This window comes from Dromaius novaehollandiae, chromosome 21 (genome assembly GCF_036370855.1).
Source record: "Dromaius novaehollandiae isolate bDroNov1 chromosome 21, bDroNov1.hap1, whole genome shotgun sequence".
In the NCBI taxonomy this organism is placed as follows: domain Eukaryota; kingdom Metazoa; phylum Chordata; class Aves; order Casuariiformes; family Dromaiidae; genus Dromaius; species Dromaius novaehollandiae.
Genome location: NC_088118.1, coordinates 5711679 through 5729333, shown reverse-complemented (window position 1 = coordinate 5729333; position 17655 = coordinate 5711679). Strand labels below are relative to the sequence as shown.

The 17655-nt window shown below is 66.4% G+C and overlaps 1 protein-coding gene across 1 annotated transcript in view; it reads right to left on the bottom strand.

Moving 5' to 3' along the window:
- The window catches only part of IGSF9B (immunoglobulin superfamily member 9B), a 53269-nt gene extending 36007 nt beyond the window's left edge, over positions 1-17262 (bottom strand). Inside the window, exons 1-6 of the mRNA XM_064524303.1 lie at positions 17022-17262; positions 5600-5797; positions 4843-4989; positions 3068-3219; positions 2056-2173; positions 120-261 (exon numbers count right to left, since the gene is read on the bottom strand). Coding sequence (XP_064380373.1) covers positions 120-261; positions 2056-2173; positions 3068-3219; positions 4843-4989; positions 5600-5797; positions 17022-17085 — 821 coding nt within the window. The 5' untranslated portion in view covers positions 17086-17262. The remainder of the gene's footprint in view (positions 1-119; positions 262-2055; positions 2174-3067; positions 3220-4842; positions 4990-5599; positions 5798-17021) is intronic.
- Between the last annotated feature and the right edge of the window lie 393 nt (positions 17263-17655).

Sequence of the window (17655 nt, the reverse complement as noted above, 5' to 3'; positions counted from 1 at the left end):
CTGGGACCGGACGAGGACACGTGGTCCCACCTGGGCAGAGGGGAGATGAGGCCAGAGCCGGGAGGCGGCAGGCTCAGCACCCCGCAGGATCGCCCCAGCCGGGCTGGCCCTCGACTTACTTCTTGAAGTAGACGTTCTCCTCCTCCCAGTACCACAGGTAGGTGAGGTTGCCGGGGTACGCCTCGGCCTGGCAGGTGAACAGCGCATCCTGGGAGATGTTGACCGTGATGTTCTCCGGAGGGGAAACGATGAAGGGGGGTCCTGGGCGGGGAGGGCACCGTCACCGCCGCAGCCAGGAGGGCAGCCGCGAGCTCCCAGCGCCGGCAGCCTCCCGGCAAGGAGGCACGTCCTCGCTCGCGCTCCGGCTCCATCACGGCCTCGCGGCTCCCTCCGGCTTTGGGATGGAGCCACCCAATGACCCCATGGGAGGAGGGATTTTGGGGAGCCAGGGGCGCCCCACGGAGCACGCGGGCCCTGTCCTTGCCGGCCAGCTAGCTTGCATCGCTGCGCTGGGGAGGGGGCCCTGCACTAGCAGCCAGCAGTGCGGCCCCCTCTCGCGGCACGCAGCTAGCGCGTTTCCCAGGCCGGAGCACGTCTCCGGGATTGCACAGCCTGCGGGAAAACCCGGGGAAAGCAGCAAACTGCTGGGGCAGAGGAGGCAACCAGCAAGCGCCCGCAGCTCGCTTCCGCGGCAGCAAGCGGAGCACCAGCACGGGACACCCCCAGCCCCTCACTCTGCTGCTAGACAGTGACCTAATTAAGGATTTAGTTAATGAAAGACAGAGCCGGGTCCCAAGGAGCAGGAGAGCTGCCATGTGTCACTGCTATCTGACAAGGCGCTTGGTGACATTCTCAATCTCTGCCCACTTCCCAAGCAGAAGCAAGCTGCAATCAGAGCCCAGCTGCTAATCGGCACAGCTGCTTAATCAACATGACAGCCCATGCACTGGGGTGCCCCAATTAAGTGGATTTCTGTCCTACAAACAGGCCACAGAGCCACTGGGCACCAGGCACAACAGATGTAGGCCACCCCGGCCCTCGCCGAGCCCGCAGCGGTGGCAGCGCCTGCAGGGCAACGCCACGGCCGTGCTGCGAGCGAGCCGGGTCAGGCCACCGGCAGGGAGACCCTCTCCAAGGAGCAGCGCTGACAGCCCGCGCGCACCGGCACCCAGCTCGGCACTAACTGGGGTAGGGAAGGGTTTCCAAGCACTGCAACGCGCAGCAGAGCTTGCAGCGACGGGGCCACGAGCCTACGCGGCGAGGGGCTGTGGCAGCCTGCAAGGAGCACCGGGGCCCCTGGGGAAAGGCAGGCTCAGCATGGGGACAAGAGCACCCGCGACACGCCAAGGGCCACCAGGCTTTTAGCACGGTGGCTCGGGACTGTCCCGGCGCTGGCTGCAGCCCAGCGCTGCAGGAGGCGGCAGCGGCCTCGATCCTGCTCTCCTCCGTGCGGTCAGATGAGCTGGCAGCCTCTAACGTTATTTAAACATCTGGGGTTTGGGCTTTATTTCCTTGTTTATTTATTGATGGTGCTTTTAGCGGAAGGCTGCAAGGAGGCGGTGCGGCAGGCGCTGCAGGCCGGGCCGCGCCGGGGACCAGCCCCGGGATGCCCCGCTTGCTTGCCCGGGCTCAACCCCGCTCTGCTCTCGGTTACAGCTGGGATGTTTCTAGTTACGCCTGTTACCGTGGTCCAGCCCCATAAACACCATCCCTAACGCATCTGCGTGGCGCAGAGCACATGAGGGCACTGTCAGAGGCTTTCAGCTTTACAGAAAGCAGTTCAGCAGTGAATGAGCATAAAAGCACTACTCAGGTTAAAATAAGCAATACCTGGCAATCTCTTAGGGAGCGTCTTGCCAGTCAGCCTCAAAATACCCGGCAATTTGTGCCGCCCGTTCCTCCCCTGGGCATCGGGGCCGCTAATGGCGGGTTGCTCCCCGCAGCCCAGCTCGAGGGGGGCTGTGCGGGGGCCACGGCTGCTCTCGCCCCTCGCACCGCTGCACAGCCGCAGCGCTCCCCCCTCCCCAGCCCCCCCGGGACGCCGGGAGCGGTTACCTTGGACGAGCAGGCGGGTGGTGTGGACGGCCTCCCCCTGGATGCTGTACGCCCGGCACGTGTAGGCGCCTCTGTCCTCCCGGCTCACCGAGAGCACCGTCAGGCTCCCGTCGCTCACCTGCGGAGCGGAGCGGCGGGCGCTGGAGCGCGCGGGGACCCCGCCGAGAGCCCGGCCCCGCTCCAAACCCGCCGGCGCCGAGCCTCGGACCCCCCCGGCGGCTCCCCCCGCGGGCCGGGAGCTGCCGACAGCAGAGCGCTACGGCTGCTTTTAGAGGCAGACGAGAAATGGGTTTTCCCATCCTGCAAGGCTTTGATATTAATAAACCAACACACATTTCTGTTCAATGCCAAGGGGAGAAAAAGAAAAAAGAAAAAGAAAAAACCCCTTGCAATGTATTCATCTTCCGCAGCAGTGATTGACGCACACCAGACTCCAAACTGCTCCGCTCCTGCCAAACACTTCCAAACAATCGGTGCTGCGCAAGACGCAGGAGCCTCGCTGCAGGGTGCCCGCGCTGCCCCACGCCGCCGGGACCTGCCGCCCAGCCCCGGGCAGCGGGACCGCACCAGCCTTGCCCCAGCAGCAGCGGGGAGGGAGGGAGCTGCCGAGTGCTTTCCCCCCCCCAGCCCCATCATTTTTCCCCTCCCGGGGCGCAGGGAGGAGCAGAGGGACCCTGCCGCCCCAGCGCCCATGCGAAGCAAGCGCCCTGCTCCCGCCAGCCTCCTTCCCCAGCGCTCTTCCTGCCTCATCCTTCCATTTCAATTAGTAACAAATGATTCCTAATTACTCTCATTAGCGCCCGCGCCGATTCCAATGCCTGATTTACCAATTACAGCTCGCGCGCAATCTCTGCCCGGGGTCCTCCAGGCCCAGCCTCCTCCCTCTTCCCAGTATCCAGGCCTTGCTGCGGGGCCGGCTGAGCCGCAGCATCCCCAGGCACGGCACGGCCACCAGGACTACCCGTCGCCCCCGGGGAGCAGCTGTGCCCCAGGGGCAGGAGCCAGCACCTACCTGGTACTTGCCATCGGCTCCCAGCAGCTCTCCCTCCCGGAGCCAGGTGACCACGGGCTTGGGGTTGCCGAAGGCCATGCACGTCAAGGTGACGCTGCTGCCTTCCTTGGCCTCCACGTACTGCGGCGGCGTCTCCGTGAACGTGGGGGGAGCTGCGGGGCACACGCGCCGGCGTGAGCCCGGCGTCCCGCAAGCACCTCCGCGCCCCCGCCGCGGAAAGCGAGCACCGCTTTCGCCGAGGAGCACGCGATCGCAGGGGCCATCTCCGGCCACGTGCCGCAGCCGAGCCAGCAACCCAACCGTGCCCCTTCTGCCCCGCGGCCGCAGCAGCTGTCGGTGGCGGCTCCGCGCCGCCCGGCCTCGCAGGGGCTCCACGCCGCCCCGGGCACGGGAGGCTGCGCCGGCTCAGCCCCACGGGCTCCCCCCACGGCTGGGGGGCTCGACCCCTCCCCCACATCCCCAGGTGCCTGCAGGGCACCATGGCACGCTGTGCAAGCGGCACCCACGGCCACCCCACCGCCCCGTCCCTAAGCTATACCCCCCCTCCACACTCCCCCCCATGGCTCGGGGGCCCCCTGCGACTTTTCCCCGTTGTCTCCTAACTCGCTATTGTCAAAACATAAGCAAACACCGCAGTGCAGATCGAAAGCCTCCGCTCTGATTAAAAAGGCTGGCAGGATTACAGCCCGCCCCTAATTACCAGCGATTGCTAAAGCCCACTTTCGAGGAAGACAGGTTGGCAATTTAATCTGCTCGGAAAAAGAGAATTATATTTTGTTTCTCCCAAAATGATTTTTATTTTCCCCTAAGAAAATCAAGCCCTCTAATGCGCCCAGGGAAGCCAAAGCCCTCCCCCTGAAAGCAACCCCGCAGGCCTCGAGGATTACGGTTATTATTGCGTTATTAAGTCCCTGGGCGCTCAGCGCTGCACGAAACCCCGGGTTCAGCAGGAGCAGCCCAGCCTGCGAGCCCCAGGATGGCCGCGGGGCAGACGGGCCACCCGGAGCCAGCCCTGGGCATCCCAAGCCAGCGCGGCACAGGGGCACCTTGCACCTTTTTTGCAAGCAGAGGGATGGGGGAATAGTCAGGGAGCAACCGGTGCAGCGCCGCTCGCTGAGTGCGCTCTGTTGGGGAGCTCCACTGCACGCCGCAGCGCAAGCATCCCCGCTAAAGGCTAAATAAACCACTCAAGGTCAGGTGAAACGGGCAGCGAGGGGCCGCGAGCAGCCCCCGTGCCGCTCCGCCGGCTGCAGCACAGCAGCCTGCTTCCAAGGGCGAGCTGCAGCCCTGCCGCCGCTCCACCTGCGCCGAAAATAAAGGCGCCTCCTGATGTGGAAAACGAGGAGTTGCTAATTAGTTTAATACGCAGCATTAATAAAGCAAAAAAGCAATTTCAGAACATCTGAATTTCAAGAAAATAAAGATTTGATTCTCTGATCTGTTTGTTAGGAGGTTCATCCCCAGCCCCAGTTCTTGATGTTTTTGCCTTTAAAGCAGCTTCATGTAATTACACCGGACAATTACAAACAAAGTTTGCTTTCTCCCTCCTTTCTTTTTTCCTCCTTTTTTAGGTGAGACACCAACTATGCCCATGAATCAGAGATTGGAGAGAAAGCCGACACAGCGCTGACACCGCGCAGGGCCCTGCAGCAAGGTGCCCGCCGTGCTTTGGGGCAGGGACAGGGTAAAGCTCGGCATAGCCCCCGCACGCAAGCCGCCCGGCGGAGGCACCTGGCTCGGCCTCCTGAGCCCGCGCGCGACGCCGCGGCACTCACCGTTGACGGTGAGGTGCACCCAGCTGCCGTTGTGGAAGGTGTCGTACTGCTGGTCCAGCATGAGCACCTTGCACTCGTACCAGCCCTGGTCCTCCCAGCGCACCTGGTCAATGCGCAGCGACGCCTTGTCGTGGAGGCTGGCCCGGCCTGCGGGGAGAGCGCGGCCCCCTCAGCCCCCGCACCACCACCGCCTCGGGGCTCCCAAGGGTCTCCAGCGGTTCGGGAGCGGGCACCCTGCACCCTCCCCGATTTGGGGGCCATTTGAGCATCACCCATCCCGCTAGCCATGAGCCCTTGCAAGGGGCACCCATCTCTCAGCTCTGCACCTGCAGCAGGCACCTTCCACCTCCGCCTGGCACACGTCTCTGGCTCCGGCACGGAGGAGGCCGGGAAGGAGCCCCCAGAGGAGGCCAAGCCCATGCCCTGCTCCCAGAGCATCACCCCAAGGCTCCCAGCTGCTCCCGCGAGCAGTGGCAGCCGCTGCCACCACGCGTCACCCTTGGTTTCTCTGCCTCGGTTGCTCCCGTCTCGTGCAGCCCAGCTGGCTTCCTAGTGCTGCTGCTTAATTAAAACCAACTGGGTGGAAAGAATGCAATGAGAGGCAGAGCAAGCGCCGTTTCCTATGGAGGAGCAGACTGAGCTGAGCCTTGCACCGAGGCTGCCGCCGCGGCCGGCTCCCGAGCGCCGCACGGGGCAGTCAGCGCACCTCTTCGCGCCCTCCAGCCTTGTGCACCCCGCGCCCCCCGCCCGCACTGACCTGCATATTCTGGGTCCACATGGGGAGGGTAAAACCCAAACTTGATGAAGATGGGGATGGGGACGCCAAACTTGAACCACTCCACGACATAGGGAGGGGGCTGCCCCGTGAGCGGGTGGATGACGTCGCATCCCAGGATCACGCTCTCGCCAGCGCGAGCGGTCACAAACTCGGGTTCCTCCCTTGAGCCGTGGGCACCTGCAAAGGGAGGAAGGAGAAAACGGTGCCCGTCAGCCACCCGGCCCTGCAGGGCCCCGGACAAGCACCCACCCGGCTCGGGGATGGGTGTCACCCACAGGCCTCCCCCAACCCAAAACCAGGGGGATGCCCAACGGCCTCGCTGATGGAGGACCCATCCCCAGCGCCCTGCTCTTGGGCTGCCTCTCGCCCTGTCGCAGAGGGGCACGTGCAGGCAGCCCCGCGCTGCTCCCAACCCAGCAGCATCCCCAGGGCCATCTCGCTCCCCGGGCGCAGGAGAAGGCCATTTGGCTCATGCCCCACGTCCCGCCTGACAACAACGCTCCCCAAAAGCAGCCGCTCCGCGGGAAAGCCTCAAACGGGACTGGCCACCCCAGGAGCGAGCACCAAGCAAGGCACGGCCCAGGGACCCACAGCTACGGCATCCCCTCAGATCCAGCTTTCCCAGGCTGGCAGTGCCCGAGCCCCGGGAGCCGCCTTGCTCCGGCACAGCCTGCTCCTGCCTGGGCACCACCAGGAGCCCCGGGCCTGAAAGCCGGCTGCGACCTGCCCTTCGAGTCTGGCACCCTGCTCCTCCCGCCCCCTCCCACGAGCCCTCCGGCTGGGGGCAATCAACGCCGCTTCGGTCTCCGCGTTACACCGAGGCACTGCTCCACCCCGGCTGCCGCCCCGAGCATGGCCGCGTCCTGATACCATCCTGCTCCTCTCAGCAGCAGCAGCGCTCAGCGTCCCCAGCGTGACTTTCAAAGCGGGAGGCAGCGGCCCAGCCCCAGTCCCCGTGACGCCGCTCGCCTCCCTCCCGCGTCTCATCCCCTGTGGAAAGGCGGCTCCCACCTTTGGACAGGGGCAAAGCCCCGAGAAAGCACAAGCCACCGACGTGCCCGGCAGCCGGAGCGGGGACAAACCTGGGCTGAGGCAGCACAACCCAGGCAGCGGGGAGGGTTTCCGAGCTCACTGCAACCAAAAGCGCCAGGGCGGCATTGCACGAGGGCCCCCGACACAGCGTGCTCCCAGGGCACCCCGTGCATCCCGACCCCGCTCCCGCAGCAGCTCCGTAATGCGCGGACACCCTTTCCCGCAGCACGGCACAGCGAGGTGCTGAGCTGCCCCCTTCCCCATCGCAGCTCCTAGGAAAGGTACTGTGGGGCTGGGGAAACCCCGGCACTGCCCCCTTCCCTCCTCCCTGTGCCGGGAGGGCGACCCACACGCCACAGGGCTGCAAAGCCCCGGGATGGCCCTTCTCCGGAGGCGGCAGCACAGCAGCACTGGCTTTGCACAGCCCGCCCAGGGCAGACGGGGCTGCCAGGGCTGCGGACGCACGGTGTGGCCCCGCCGAGCCCACCCCCTCCAGCCGGGCGGGGAAGGGCCCCCCTCTCCCCCCAGCAGCCGCCCGCCTCCCGCGCCGGGGGACACGGGCTCTGGGAGGGATGCTCGGGAAGCACGTTCCCACTCCTCCGCTCGGCTCCGCGGGGCCGCCGGTGATTGGCGGGCAGTGACATCACCGCTTCCCGCCGCGGGAGCCCAGCCGCACCGGCTATTTTTGGCTCCGGCACAAGCGCGCACCAGCGAGAGGCCCGCTCCGTGCCGCCCGGCGGGGACGCGAGGCGCTGGCGAGGAGCACGCGTGGGGCGGGCAGCGAGGAGACGCACACGCGCACCCAGCCGCTCCCCTGCCTCCCCCGCGCGCCCGGCCCCGGCCCCCTCCACGCCACCGTGACGCCACGCTTGCACCTTGCTGGGCCTCATGATCGCTGCATCGCCAACGAGCGCCGGCTTTTGCACCTTGTCAGCAGAGGAGGGGCTGCCAGCTCTTCCCCGCCGCCCCCAGCCTCGCCGCCATGGGAGGGGGCGCGAGGACCCGGCCTGTCCCCTCGGCCAGCACCCCTCGCCAGTACCCCCACGCACGGCGGCAGGCGGATTGGGGCCGCGCCGGCCTGCTCCAGCGCCCAGCTGCAGCGGCATGTTGCACGTGGCCAGCGGGAGCCTGCGGCAAAGCGAGGGGTCTGCACCGGGCATCATGAGGCCGGAGCAGCCTTTGGCTTCGGGCAGCCTCCGAGCTCCCCGGGGCAAGCTGCGAGCTCCTCCGGCACTAGATGCACCGGGATTCCCCCTTCCCTGCCCACGGTCCCTCTCCGCTTCCCAAGGACGGCGGCTGTCACGTGCAGCTCAAGAGCATCCAAGGACAAGCTCTTCCCCAGCTCCCCAGGCTCCAGCACGCGTCTCACCGAGCCGGGAGGAGCGGGTCCCCAGCGCCCCGGAGCCCATCCCAGCCCTCGGCAGCTGCAGCATCGCCCCGAGGCACCGCTGGAGGCCGGCCAGCGCCGGCCGGACGCGCTGCGTCTTGGCACGCTCCCCGGCTGCCGTCCACACCCACCCTCCCTTCACCCGCGGAGCGGGAGGACAGCACCGCACACGCGCCCGGGGGACGCCGCGGACCACGGGCACCAAGACCTTCAAGGGGCGCAGCAGCCCAGCTGCCGCGTCCACGGCCGATGGAGACCAAACACCGCTCGCGGTCCCAGCGGGGATGGATGAACCCCTCCAGCTAGCCCGTCCCCGGGGGGTGCCGCCAGCCGACTGATCCCCCCTCGGCGCTCCCTGACAGCCCCACGCACACACCCCCGGGCCATCAGCAGCTCCCCCTTGCTGGCACTGGGATTGGACTGGGAGGTCCTTCCTCGCAAGCCCCACTGACGGGAAGGAAGCCAGTAACTTAATCTCTGCTCAGGCCTTTAATGGCTTCTCAGCACAGAAGGGGAGAAGATAAAACAAAGCACAGAAGCAGCTCCTCACTGCCTGGGAGGGAATACGCGCTTGCTCTAGCACATTACCCGCTTCGCCATGGCACCTGCCTCTCCATCCATCCCCCCGAGCAGGGAGAGAGCCATTCCCAACACCCTCCGCCCACCCGAGCCCACCACCACCTCTCTGAGACCAGGACGGGACACTGGCTTTCAGTTCCTCCATGCCGAAGGGAGCTAAGGGCACCCGTGCACACGCGGCAGCGTTTGCAACGCTGGAGGAGCACGCTGCTTGAGGAGGGCTTTGCCGTGAGCTGCCCAGTGCCACGCGCCCAGACACTACGGGGGTGGGCCCGGGGAGGTCCTGCCGCCACGCTGCAAGTCCCATTTTTGGACTGCCACCTGCGCTCTGAAGGTGACTCCAGCACCTCCTGCCTCGTGCACGGACCCAAAGCCCAACGCCCGGAGCCAGCCGCCAGCTCCGAGAACCGCAGCCCCTCTGCAAAACCAGAGGCAACAAGTCAAAGAGCCGGCGGGGCACGTCTCCAGGGACGGGACGGGCCAGGCGGGCAGCCCCAAGACGCCAAGCCAAGGATACGCCACGCGCAGGGACGCTGGGACCGGCCCGCGCACCGTGCCCGGACCAGCCAGGCTGCCGCTGATCGGGCCGAAGGGAGCCCACCCCGGCCAGCGCGGGGAGGCAGCCGAGGGCGGGGGGACTCCCCGCTCGGGGGCAACGCGGGGGGGCAAAGCCGGCTCATTAGCCAGCACGGGGGAGTACGGCTGCGTGAACAGCTGAGCGAGGCCACAAACACAGCGAGCGCGCCAAGACGCTAACAGAAGGAGAAGTGAAAAACAGGGACAGAATGGATGGCGGAGAAGGGGGAGAGCGAGCCACCGAGCAGGAGACTCAACGAGCAAACCCAGAGGAGAGGGACGTTCGGGGCTTCCACGCTAGCAGCCTCATCTCCAGCTCATCCAAGGGTGACAGCCAAGTCCATCTGAAAGCCATTTGGCCATGCCTGCTTGGGTCGCACCCAGAGACATGCAACAGGCATGGAGAGGGCTGAAATTCCCTCTCCGCTCCCTGGAAAGAGAAGGAAGAGCCCAACGTGCCTCAGCACACCCAGGAGGAGGGAGCCCAGCCCAACGCGAGGCACGCCAACGCGTGCGAGCTGCCAGCAGCAGCAGCCCGCAGCTCAACCGTGCCCCAGCGGCACGGCAGGGCCCAGCGTGCGCCCATGGCCTCTGCACTGGAAGCGCAAGAACGTGCACCGAGGAAAATAGGTCAGTTCCTGGCAGCTTGCAGCGCCGGTGTCTAATCAAAAGGCCGGTGGGTAATTGCATGCATGGCTAAGCTTCGCCTCCACATGAGCAAGGCTGACTGATAGCCACGACAGCTAACGAGCACCCAGCTCCCGCAGGGAGCCCAGCAGCCAGCCGTCCACGCCACCGGCCCCCTGTGCCCTTCCCTTGTCAGGGGACACCTTCACGTGTCCCCTCCCAGGGAAGCTCTGCCACCTCCACATCCATAGCTTCCACCCAAAACGAAGGTCCCAGCCTGGTGACCTTCCCTCTCCAGGGACACCATCAGGCTGGAGATGTCCTGGGAGAAGCCAAGAAGAGGGAGGAAAGATCAGGGAAGTTCACTCCATCTTCAGTAGGAGTCACAAACTGGTCCTTACACACATGAACCCAGGAAGACCTAAGTGCCCTCCTATCCCCGCTTTCCAGAAGGGAAAGCGGATGGTGCTCAGCTACCTGACAGCACTGGGACAGCTCAGCTGGGGAGCAACATGTTTTACAGGCACCCATCGGGGCTGCAAAACGGGCACATTGCCCCTTCCCAACCCATAAATACCGCTCTTACAGCCAGCGCTAAGAGATGCCTACTCCCAGCTCCCTGCTCCTGACCACACCACATCCAATCTTCTTTAAAGTCCCAGCTTCTGAAAGCATATAAATAATGAGAATTGCAGCTTTCAATTAAAAAGAGAGAGAGAGAGAGAGAGAGAGTTTCGCACCCTCACATTTGTAGAGAAATGCTTGAAAACAACCCACAGATGCCAGAAGAAACAGAGCGCAAACAAAGTGTATTTTTAAACCCACTTGATTTTCCAGCCAAGTTCAGGGGGTTTCAGAACTGAACCTGTGCTTCTGAAATAAGGTCAGCAATGGAGAGAAACATCGCAGGGATTTGAACCCACAATCTCACAAAACCCAAAGCTCACGCAAAACTGGGGACACCTTGCAAAGAGGAGAAAGAAAAAGAAAAACACTAATCAACAGGCCTTGTCACCAAACCGGATCCAGGAAAAATAAGAGTATGTTGCGTGCCAGGAGGCAAGAAGACAAGACGTGGAGGTGGAGTTGAACACGTCCCAAAGGGAAGAGGGAAGAGTGCCATCACGTAGAGGCAGCGCCATGGCGAGGCTCCCCCGAAGGGCTGAAGACGACTGCGCCAAGGCTGGGAAGACCCTCACCTAAGCCGCGGCTTTCAATTCCTCCTGCGCCAGGAGGAAGGAAGCAAGGACACAACTAGGCAACACACAGGAGCTGGCTGAAGCGCGGGAGCTGTAAAGACGGGGGGATGCATCCAACAGGTGGGATGCACTCACTGAAGCAGGATGTTTGCTACAAGACAGATGCCACGCGAGCCTGTCGAGAAGGACGGGGACACGTTAAGTTTCCAAATGCAAGAAGGGGCGAGGGAATTAAAGCACAGGGCTCCTGAGGCCTCGACGTTAGAGAAGGGGCTGAGCCCAACTCTGACGCCCTGGAGCCAGGAAGGAAGCGACGCTCTGCCTGCTGCCCCCTGCACAAGAGCAGGGCCGCTCCAAGGACAACGCCAGGCTGAAGAGCTCTCCAACACCTGGAGACCCTTGGGCAATGTGCCTCGCTTGGCGCACGGGCACCTGAAACACCGCTTGCGCTGCCTCCAAGGCAGCTCTGCAGCGCTGTTACGATACCCCCCTCCCAGCAGCCGTAACGCCGCGCTGGCAGCCCGGGCGGCTGCTCAGGAGGAGGTTTCCATAGTGCCGAGCACACCGGAGCCATCACGTCACGCGCAGCCAGCACCGCCGCAGGAGTCATGCAAGGTCGCGAGGACGCCGAGGCACCGGGACGCGCACAGGGCCCTTGGCCACCAGCAGCTCGTTAGCTAACGGGTCAGCGCCCTGCTGCCATCCGGAAACGAGCCCGAGAGACACGTCCCTGCTCATCAGGGGCACGGTGGCATGCTTTCCCCACCAACCAGAGCCCCAGGAGCCTGGGACCTCCTCTCACCCCTACCAACGGGGACAGAGGCACCATGCCCACCTGCAGCACACGCGCCCCGTGGGGCCACAGCCCTGGCACCGAGCCCTCTCCTCTCCTCCGCTGCGGAGCAGCCGGAGCACGCAGACGAGATGCGCCCTGACACATCCCAGGCACATCATCGGGGCAGGACATCGCGGGTGGCTCCGAGGACAAGGCCGGCGCTGCAGAACGAGCGCAGGGACCGGGCTTTGGGGGGCCACCAGGACCACCCGCCGCAGGGACACAGGTCGCCGAGCACCAGGAGCGCGGCCGGGCGCGGGTGGCCCGAGCGCCTGCTCTCGCTGCCCGCCGCGGCCGTGCCGGATGGCAGCGCATGGCCAGCCAGCCGTGGCAGCGCGACAGCTTGGCGGGGGCGCGCGGGGCAGCGGGTGCTCAGCCGGTTAGAAACCACGCGGCGGAAAGCTGCAATTAGCTGCTCACTCAGCTAAGAAACGACCCAAAAGCCGGGCCCATCCTGCAAGCTGTATCCCCCACCCCGTGGCGAGGGGCACCCGGGTGCACCCGCCGCTGGCCTGCCTCCCCGCAGGGCCACCAGTGCCCACCGCGCCCCCCCCTCCCAGCTTCAAAGCAGCATCTGGGTTTCCAGGGCCATTCCTGCATTTTAAACCTGATTTTCCAGATGGATTGACGGCGACGCGCGTAGGTCAAGTGACTTGCCTCAAGGTCACACGGCGAGAGGCGGCGCAGGGAAGGAGCGGGATTAGCCGGAGGCGACAAGCTTAGCAGCCCGCCCGCTGGGGTCGTGGCCACCAGGCTCGCGAGACGGCCAGCGCGAGCCCCGCCACCGCCCCTCCATGGGGACAGCGGGGCGAAGGACGTCACCTTGCCCAAGGTGCTGCAGGTCCAACTCGGCAGCAGTCGCGGCGGGGGGGGCTGGGAGAGCACAAGCAGCATGCGCCGAGCGGGAGCCACTCGGCCGGGCACCCCCGGGAGCCATCTCCCAGCAACCGGCAGCTACCTGCGCACCGCTGCCTGCCCAGCGGCCCCCCCGCGCCCACCGCAGCACGCCAGTAGGCACGTGCAGCCCCGTGCTGCCCTGGCCCGGCGAGCGGCGCGTGCAAACCCAGGCCACCCTGACACCTGCTCCAACCCCGGCGCTTTTACAACCCCAGAACTAATAACTCTGATGCAAACACTCTGCATGCTGACAGCCGAGATGCCCGCCAGCAGCTCCTGAATCATGCTGTTCCTGGCTCAGGCAATCCTCCCACCAACGCCAGCTTCTACAATGTGAGGCAGGAACGATGGAGCTATTTTTCATTAGTGCTCTCAAGGCCAGCTGATCATTAGGGAACCCAAGCTCAGGAGACATCTATCACATAGGAAGGAGGAGGCAAATATCCCCATCAGCACAGGAAAGGACTGCAATAACCCATCGCTAGGGCATCTTTTCCACCCTCAAGCCAAGGTTAACTAGAGTTAACCTTCCCTGCAGCAGCTCTGGAGAGGAACAGGGAAGGTCTGCAGGATCCATCCATCAGGGTAACCTGCATTTCTACATCAAAATGCAACGGAGCAAGAAAAGCATCACTGCAAAAATCCAACACCAAGCCGAATCTACTACCACAACAGACACATCCCTTACTGCCCTTCTCAGACCCCACACGCTCCCATCCAACAGGTCAAGATTAGCAAAATCCCTTGGGAAAGGATGGACATAGGAGCTGAGCCAACACCTAGAAGCCCTTGGCTAGCCCCAGTGCCAAAGCAGCCCCTTGCCAGGTGAACGTGGTGAGATGCCCAGCTCTGGCAGAAGCAGGTGCCAAAGCAAGTGGCTTCCAGTCCAAATCCCTCCACAGTGAACGAGCAGCTCCACCTCCAGGAGCAGCACCAGTCCTCTCGCACAACACAGGCCATCCCCTAAGCCTTTAGGTCTTCAGCTCCAGGTGTCCTACCAACAACTTGATGCTCAACAGAAGCAAAGCCAGCCCTTGGGATGCAGGCAGAGCAGCTCTCCGGAAAGGCCGGCTCCACCACGGCTGTGTGGAGGCAAGCAGCTCCATGCAGCAAAGGTCAGAGCTGCAACCACAACCCGCCGTGGTCTGAGGGACCCCTTCGATGGGAGCCTCGCCGGGGCTGGCGCAGCTCACCAAGTCAAGCCATCCTCTGTATCCAAGGCAAGCCGTGCCAGCCAGATCCAGGAGCATTTCCTCTTGCGGGAACGCTGTGCAGCTCCACGTCAAGCTCATGGGAGACGGAGGAAATCCCCCAGCGCCATGGTGCCACAAGGAACGCCAACAGTCCCGATGCCTCCTCCAACACCAGCTCACAACATGCCCCAGGACCGCCATGGCCCTGCCGGTGCCCAGCCCTCCTCCCCCCGCTGCAGGAGGAGGATAACGTGCCTTCCTTCCCTCACTGAGCGGATTAACGCTCAGAAAGCCCTCAGAAAGCCTCGCGAGGCAAGAGGACTGCTTGCTGGCTTGGCACTGCCGCCAGCCCACCGCACTTCTGCGAGGGGGAAGCACGGGGAGGATGGCCACGGCCCCCTCTCCCGAAGGGCAGACCTCCAGCCTGGAGAGCAAACCCGGTCAGGGCTCCCCCAAAACAGCAGCCGGTGCCCTGCGCGGGGCAGGGGAAAGGGGTCTCCGCCTGCCCCACGGCCCCTCAGCTGCTGCGGCTCACATGCCGGGAAAGGCCCCTCCGGAGAGGGGGCCAGCCCAGGAGGAGGCGGAAAGCGAGCCGGGAAGAGGAGGGAAGCAAGGCGAGCCACAGCAGTGACTTGCACTGCCCTTAAGCACTCAGACCAGTGACTCAGGACAGACGCGCTGCAGGGACGGCTGAGGTCAAGCCGGACCAGCAGCCGCCGCAGGGCACCGAGGAAGAGCCAGCAGCGCACCAGGCAAATGCAGACCCGCGCGTCTCCCGGCGCACCAGTCAAAGCTGAGCTCCCCGGGCAGAGGAGCCACGACCAGCCCCCAGCCAGCCTTCCCCGTGGAGAGCGGCATGGAGAGAGGGTGCTGGCAGACCCACAGCGCCCAGCCGCCAGCCACGCGCCACGTGCTGCAGGCTCCCTCCTGCAGCTGCATCCTCGCTGCCTCCGGTCTCTCCCAAGCGATGGGGTTTGACAGCCACCCACGGGAGTCCCTGGCTTTTGCCTAGCCAAACGCCGCACAGGAGGCTCCCTGTATCCAGCGGCTGGGACTGCAGCAGGAGCTGGACTCTGCCCCTGCAGCACGGGGACCGAGGGGACGCGGGGGTCACCCCCACCAGCCAGCCTCTGCTTTGCCTTCCAGCCCCCCACCCAGCCCCAGGAGCCCGGGGGCAGCTTTGCCTTCGCAAGCAGGGGAGGACGCGGGGGCTCGGGGGCTGCTCCAGCTGCCGCGACTCCTGCCAGCTGCCTGTCCCCGCGCGGTCCCCCGCAGGCGCAGGCTGGCCCGCAGCGCCCCCTCACCCGTACGCACAGCGCCCACCCACACATTACTCACAGCACACTCATTCAGCACGTACGCACCTCCCCGTACGCACACCCCTGCACCGGGCCCCCCCGCAGCCCACCTGCCCCGTGCAGCGCCGCCCCACGGCACGGCTCAAGAGCCCCCTCCAGGACGTGCCGGACCCGCAAAGGGCATTTCTGCGCGGCCAAAGTTCCCCGGCGGCGACCTCGGGGAGGCAGGGGGTCCCTCTACAGCCGCTGCTGCAAATCCCTGCCTTGCCACACTGCAGGATGCGTTTCGGAGAGGGAGCAGCTGGCTGCGGCTTGCAACCAGCCTCAGGCACGACGAGCGGCCCGTCACACCGACAGGGCAGCCGCAGCGAGCAGCCCCATCCCGCAGCCCACGCCGGCTGCTGCGCGAGGGCCAGCCCCCCACGCGGAGCTGCCAGGCAGGACCCCGGCGCTGGCAACGCAGGATGCCCGGCCCTAGACCGCGGTGGGGGGCGGAAGGGCAGGGGCTCTCCTGCTCCCATCCATCCGCAAGCACATCGCAAGCTCAAGGAATCCCTCCCCAGCGCGCTGACGCCGCGGCGAGCACTGCGGGCATCCCTGCGTGTGCCGAGACGCCTTCCCAGCCCGCCTGCGATCGCGGAGGAAGCGCCTGCGAGGCAGTATTCCCCTGCGCTGCGGGGAGGGAAGAGCAGCGGTGGCTGCTAGCCAGGCTTTGCTTTCTGCTGGCAGCCACCGCATCCCCACGGGCAGGGCGGAATTACACACGCGCAGCGCTGGGCCCCAGCCCGGGTACCGACCCCCTCGGCACCTCAGCACTCAGGTAAAGAGGGCGGCCAGCCGCCGGACGAGCCCCCGAGCAGGGCACGCTCCAGGGTGGCTGCTGGGGCGAGCGTGCTGCATCAGCAGCCGCGCAGGCAGCATGCAGCTCACCTTCCACCTGCAGGGACTGCTGCGGGGGGAGGGAGGGAGGCGACTGGCAGCCGAGGGAAAGGAAGCCCGAGCAGGAAAATACTGCTGACCTTGGACAACCCTGTGCCTCAGTTTACCCGGGGAGAGCAGCCAGCATCAACGCCAGGATGGGGGACGAAGGAGGGTGGCCACCGCCGGTAGACAGAGACACCAAGGTCCCACGGAACAAAATCACCCCAAAAGCCTGCGGGTAGGGGCAAGAGCCAGGCACGGCCGCGGCACTGGGGGGGAACAACGGGGAGGGGGCGAGTCCTTGTGCGCTCCCCCTGCCCGCACAGGCAGAGCCGGCGGGGAAGGGCAAACTCTGCCGCTCCCCCCCGAGAGCCGGGGGCCGCTGCCCGCTGCCGCCCGCAGCCTCGGGGGAGGACAGGGGAGAGCGCAGCCCCGCGGGACGCGGCCCCCGCGCTCGTCAGCCCCCCCGCCCCGGAGGAGCCCCGCAGCCCCCCGCGGAGGCGCGCACCGGCCCGGGGGCTGCAGCGCTGCACCGCCGGCAGCCGCCCCGCCGCCGCCGGCCCACTCAAGCCGCGGCCGCGCGTGGGGCGCCCCCGCAGCTCGGGGTCGGCAAGACACCGGAGCCCCCCCGAGCCGCGTCCGCAGCGGCCCGAGTCCTTCGCCCTCACCCCCGCCGAGGAGGGCGCAAACCCCGCGCAGAGCCGCAGCGCGCCCCGCGCACCCGCCCCGCTCCCCCCCGCAGCAAGCCCCGCCGGTGCATGCCCCCCCCCCCATGCAAGCCCCCCCGGGGCGCACGGGGCCATGCCCCAGCGGCCGCGCCGGCACCCGGGGGGAGCAGCCCCCGCCGCCCCACTCACCTTGGACGGGCAGCCCGCGGGCGCCGAGCACACTTGCTACCAAAGCGGCCACATACCAAATCATAGTACTACCGGCCCCCGGTGCGCAGCATCTTCCGCCCGCCGGGCGGCCCGGCCGGGGCGGGGCAGGGCTGCCCGGGCCGGGGCAGGGCTCCCCGGGCCGCAGCGGGGCTGGCCGGGCCGCAGGGGCGGCTCAGGGCCGGCCGCCGGCCGCCGCCGCCGCCGTGCCCATCCCGCCGCCGCCGCCGCCGCCTCGCCGCGCTGCACCTGCCCTCCGCCGGCACGGCGCGGCGCGCAGCCTAGCCTGCGCCCTTTAGCGGCTCGGCACCGCCCCCGCCCGCCGCCCATTGGCGGCGCCGCGGCGGAGTGGGCGGTGATTGGCTGGCGGCGCGGCCCGGGCCCGTTTCAAGGTGGGTTGGCGCGCGCGGGGCCCCGCGCCGCAGTATCATGCGCACTGCCGGGAGCGGCGGGCGGTGCGCCGGGACGGCTCGGCTCGGCTCGGCACGGCACGGCTCGGGGTCACCTCCCCGTCCCCGGCGGTGCCGCCTGCCCCTGCACCAGCTCGGGGTCACATCCCCGTCCCCCGCTCTGCCACCTGCCCCTGCGCCAGCTCGGGGTCACCTCCCCGTCCCCC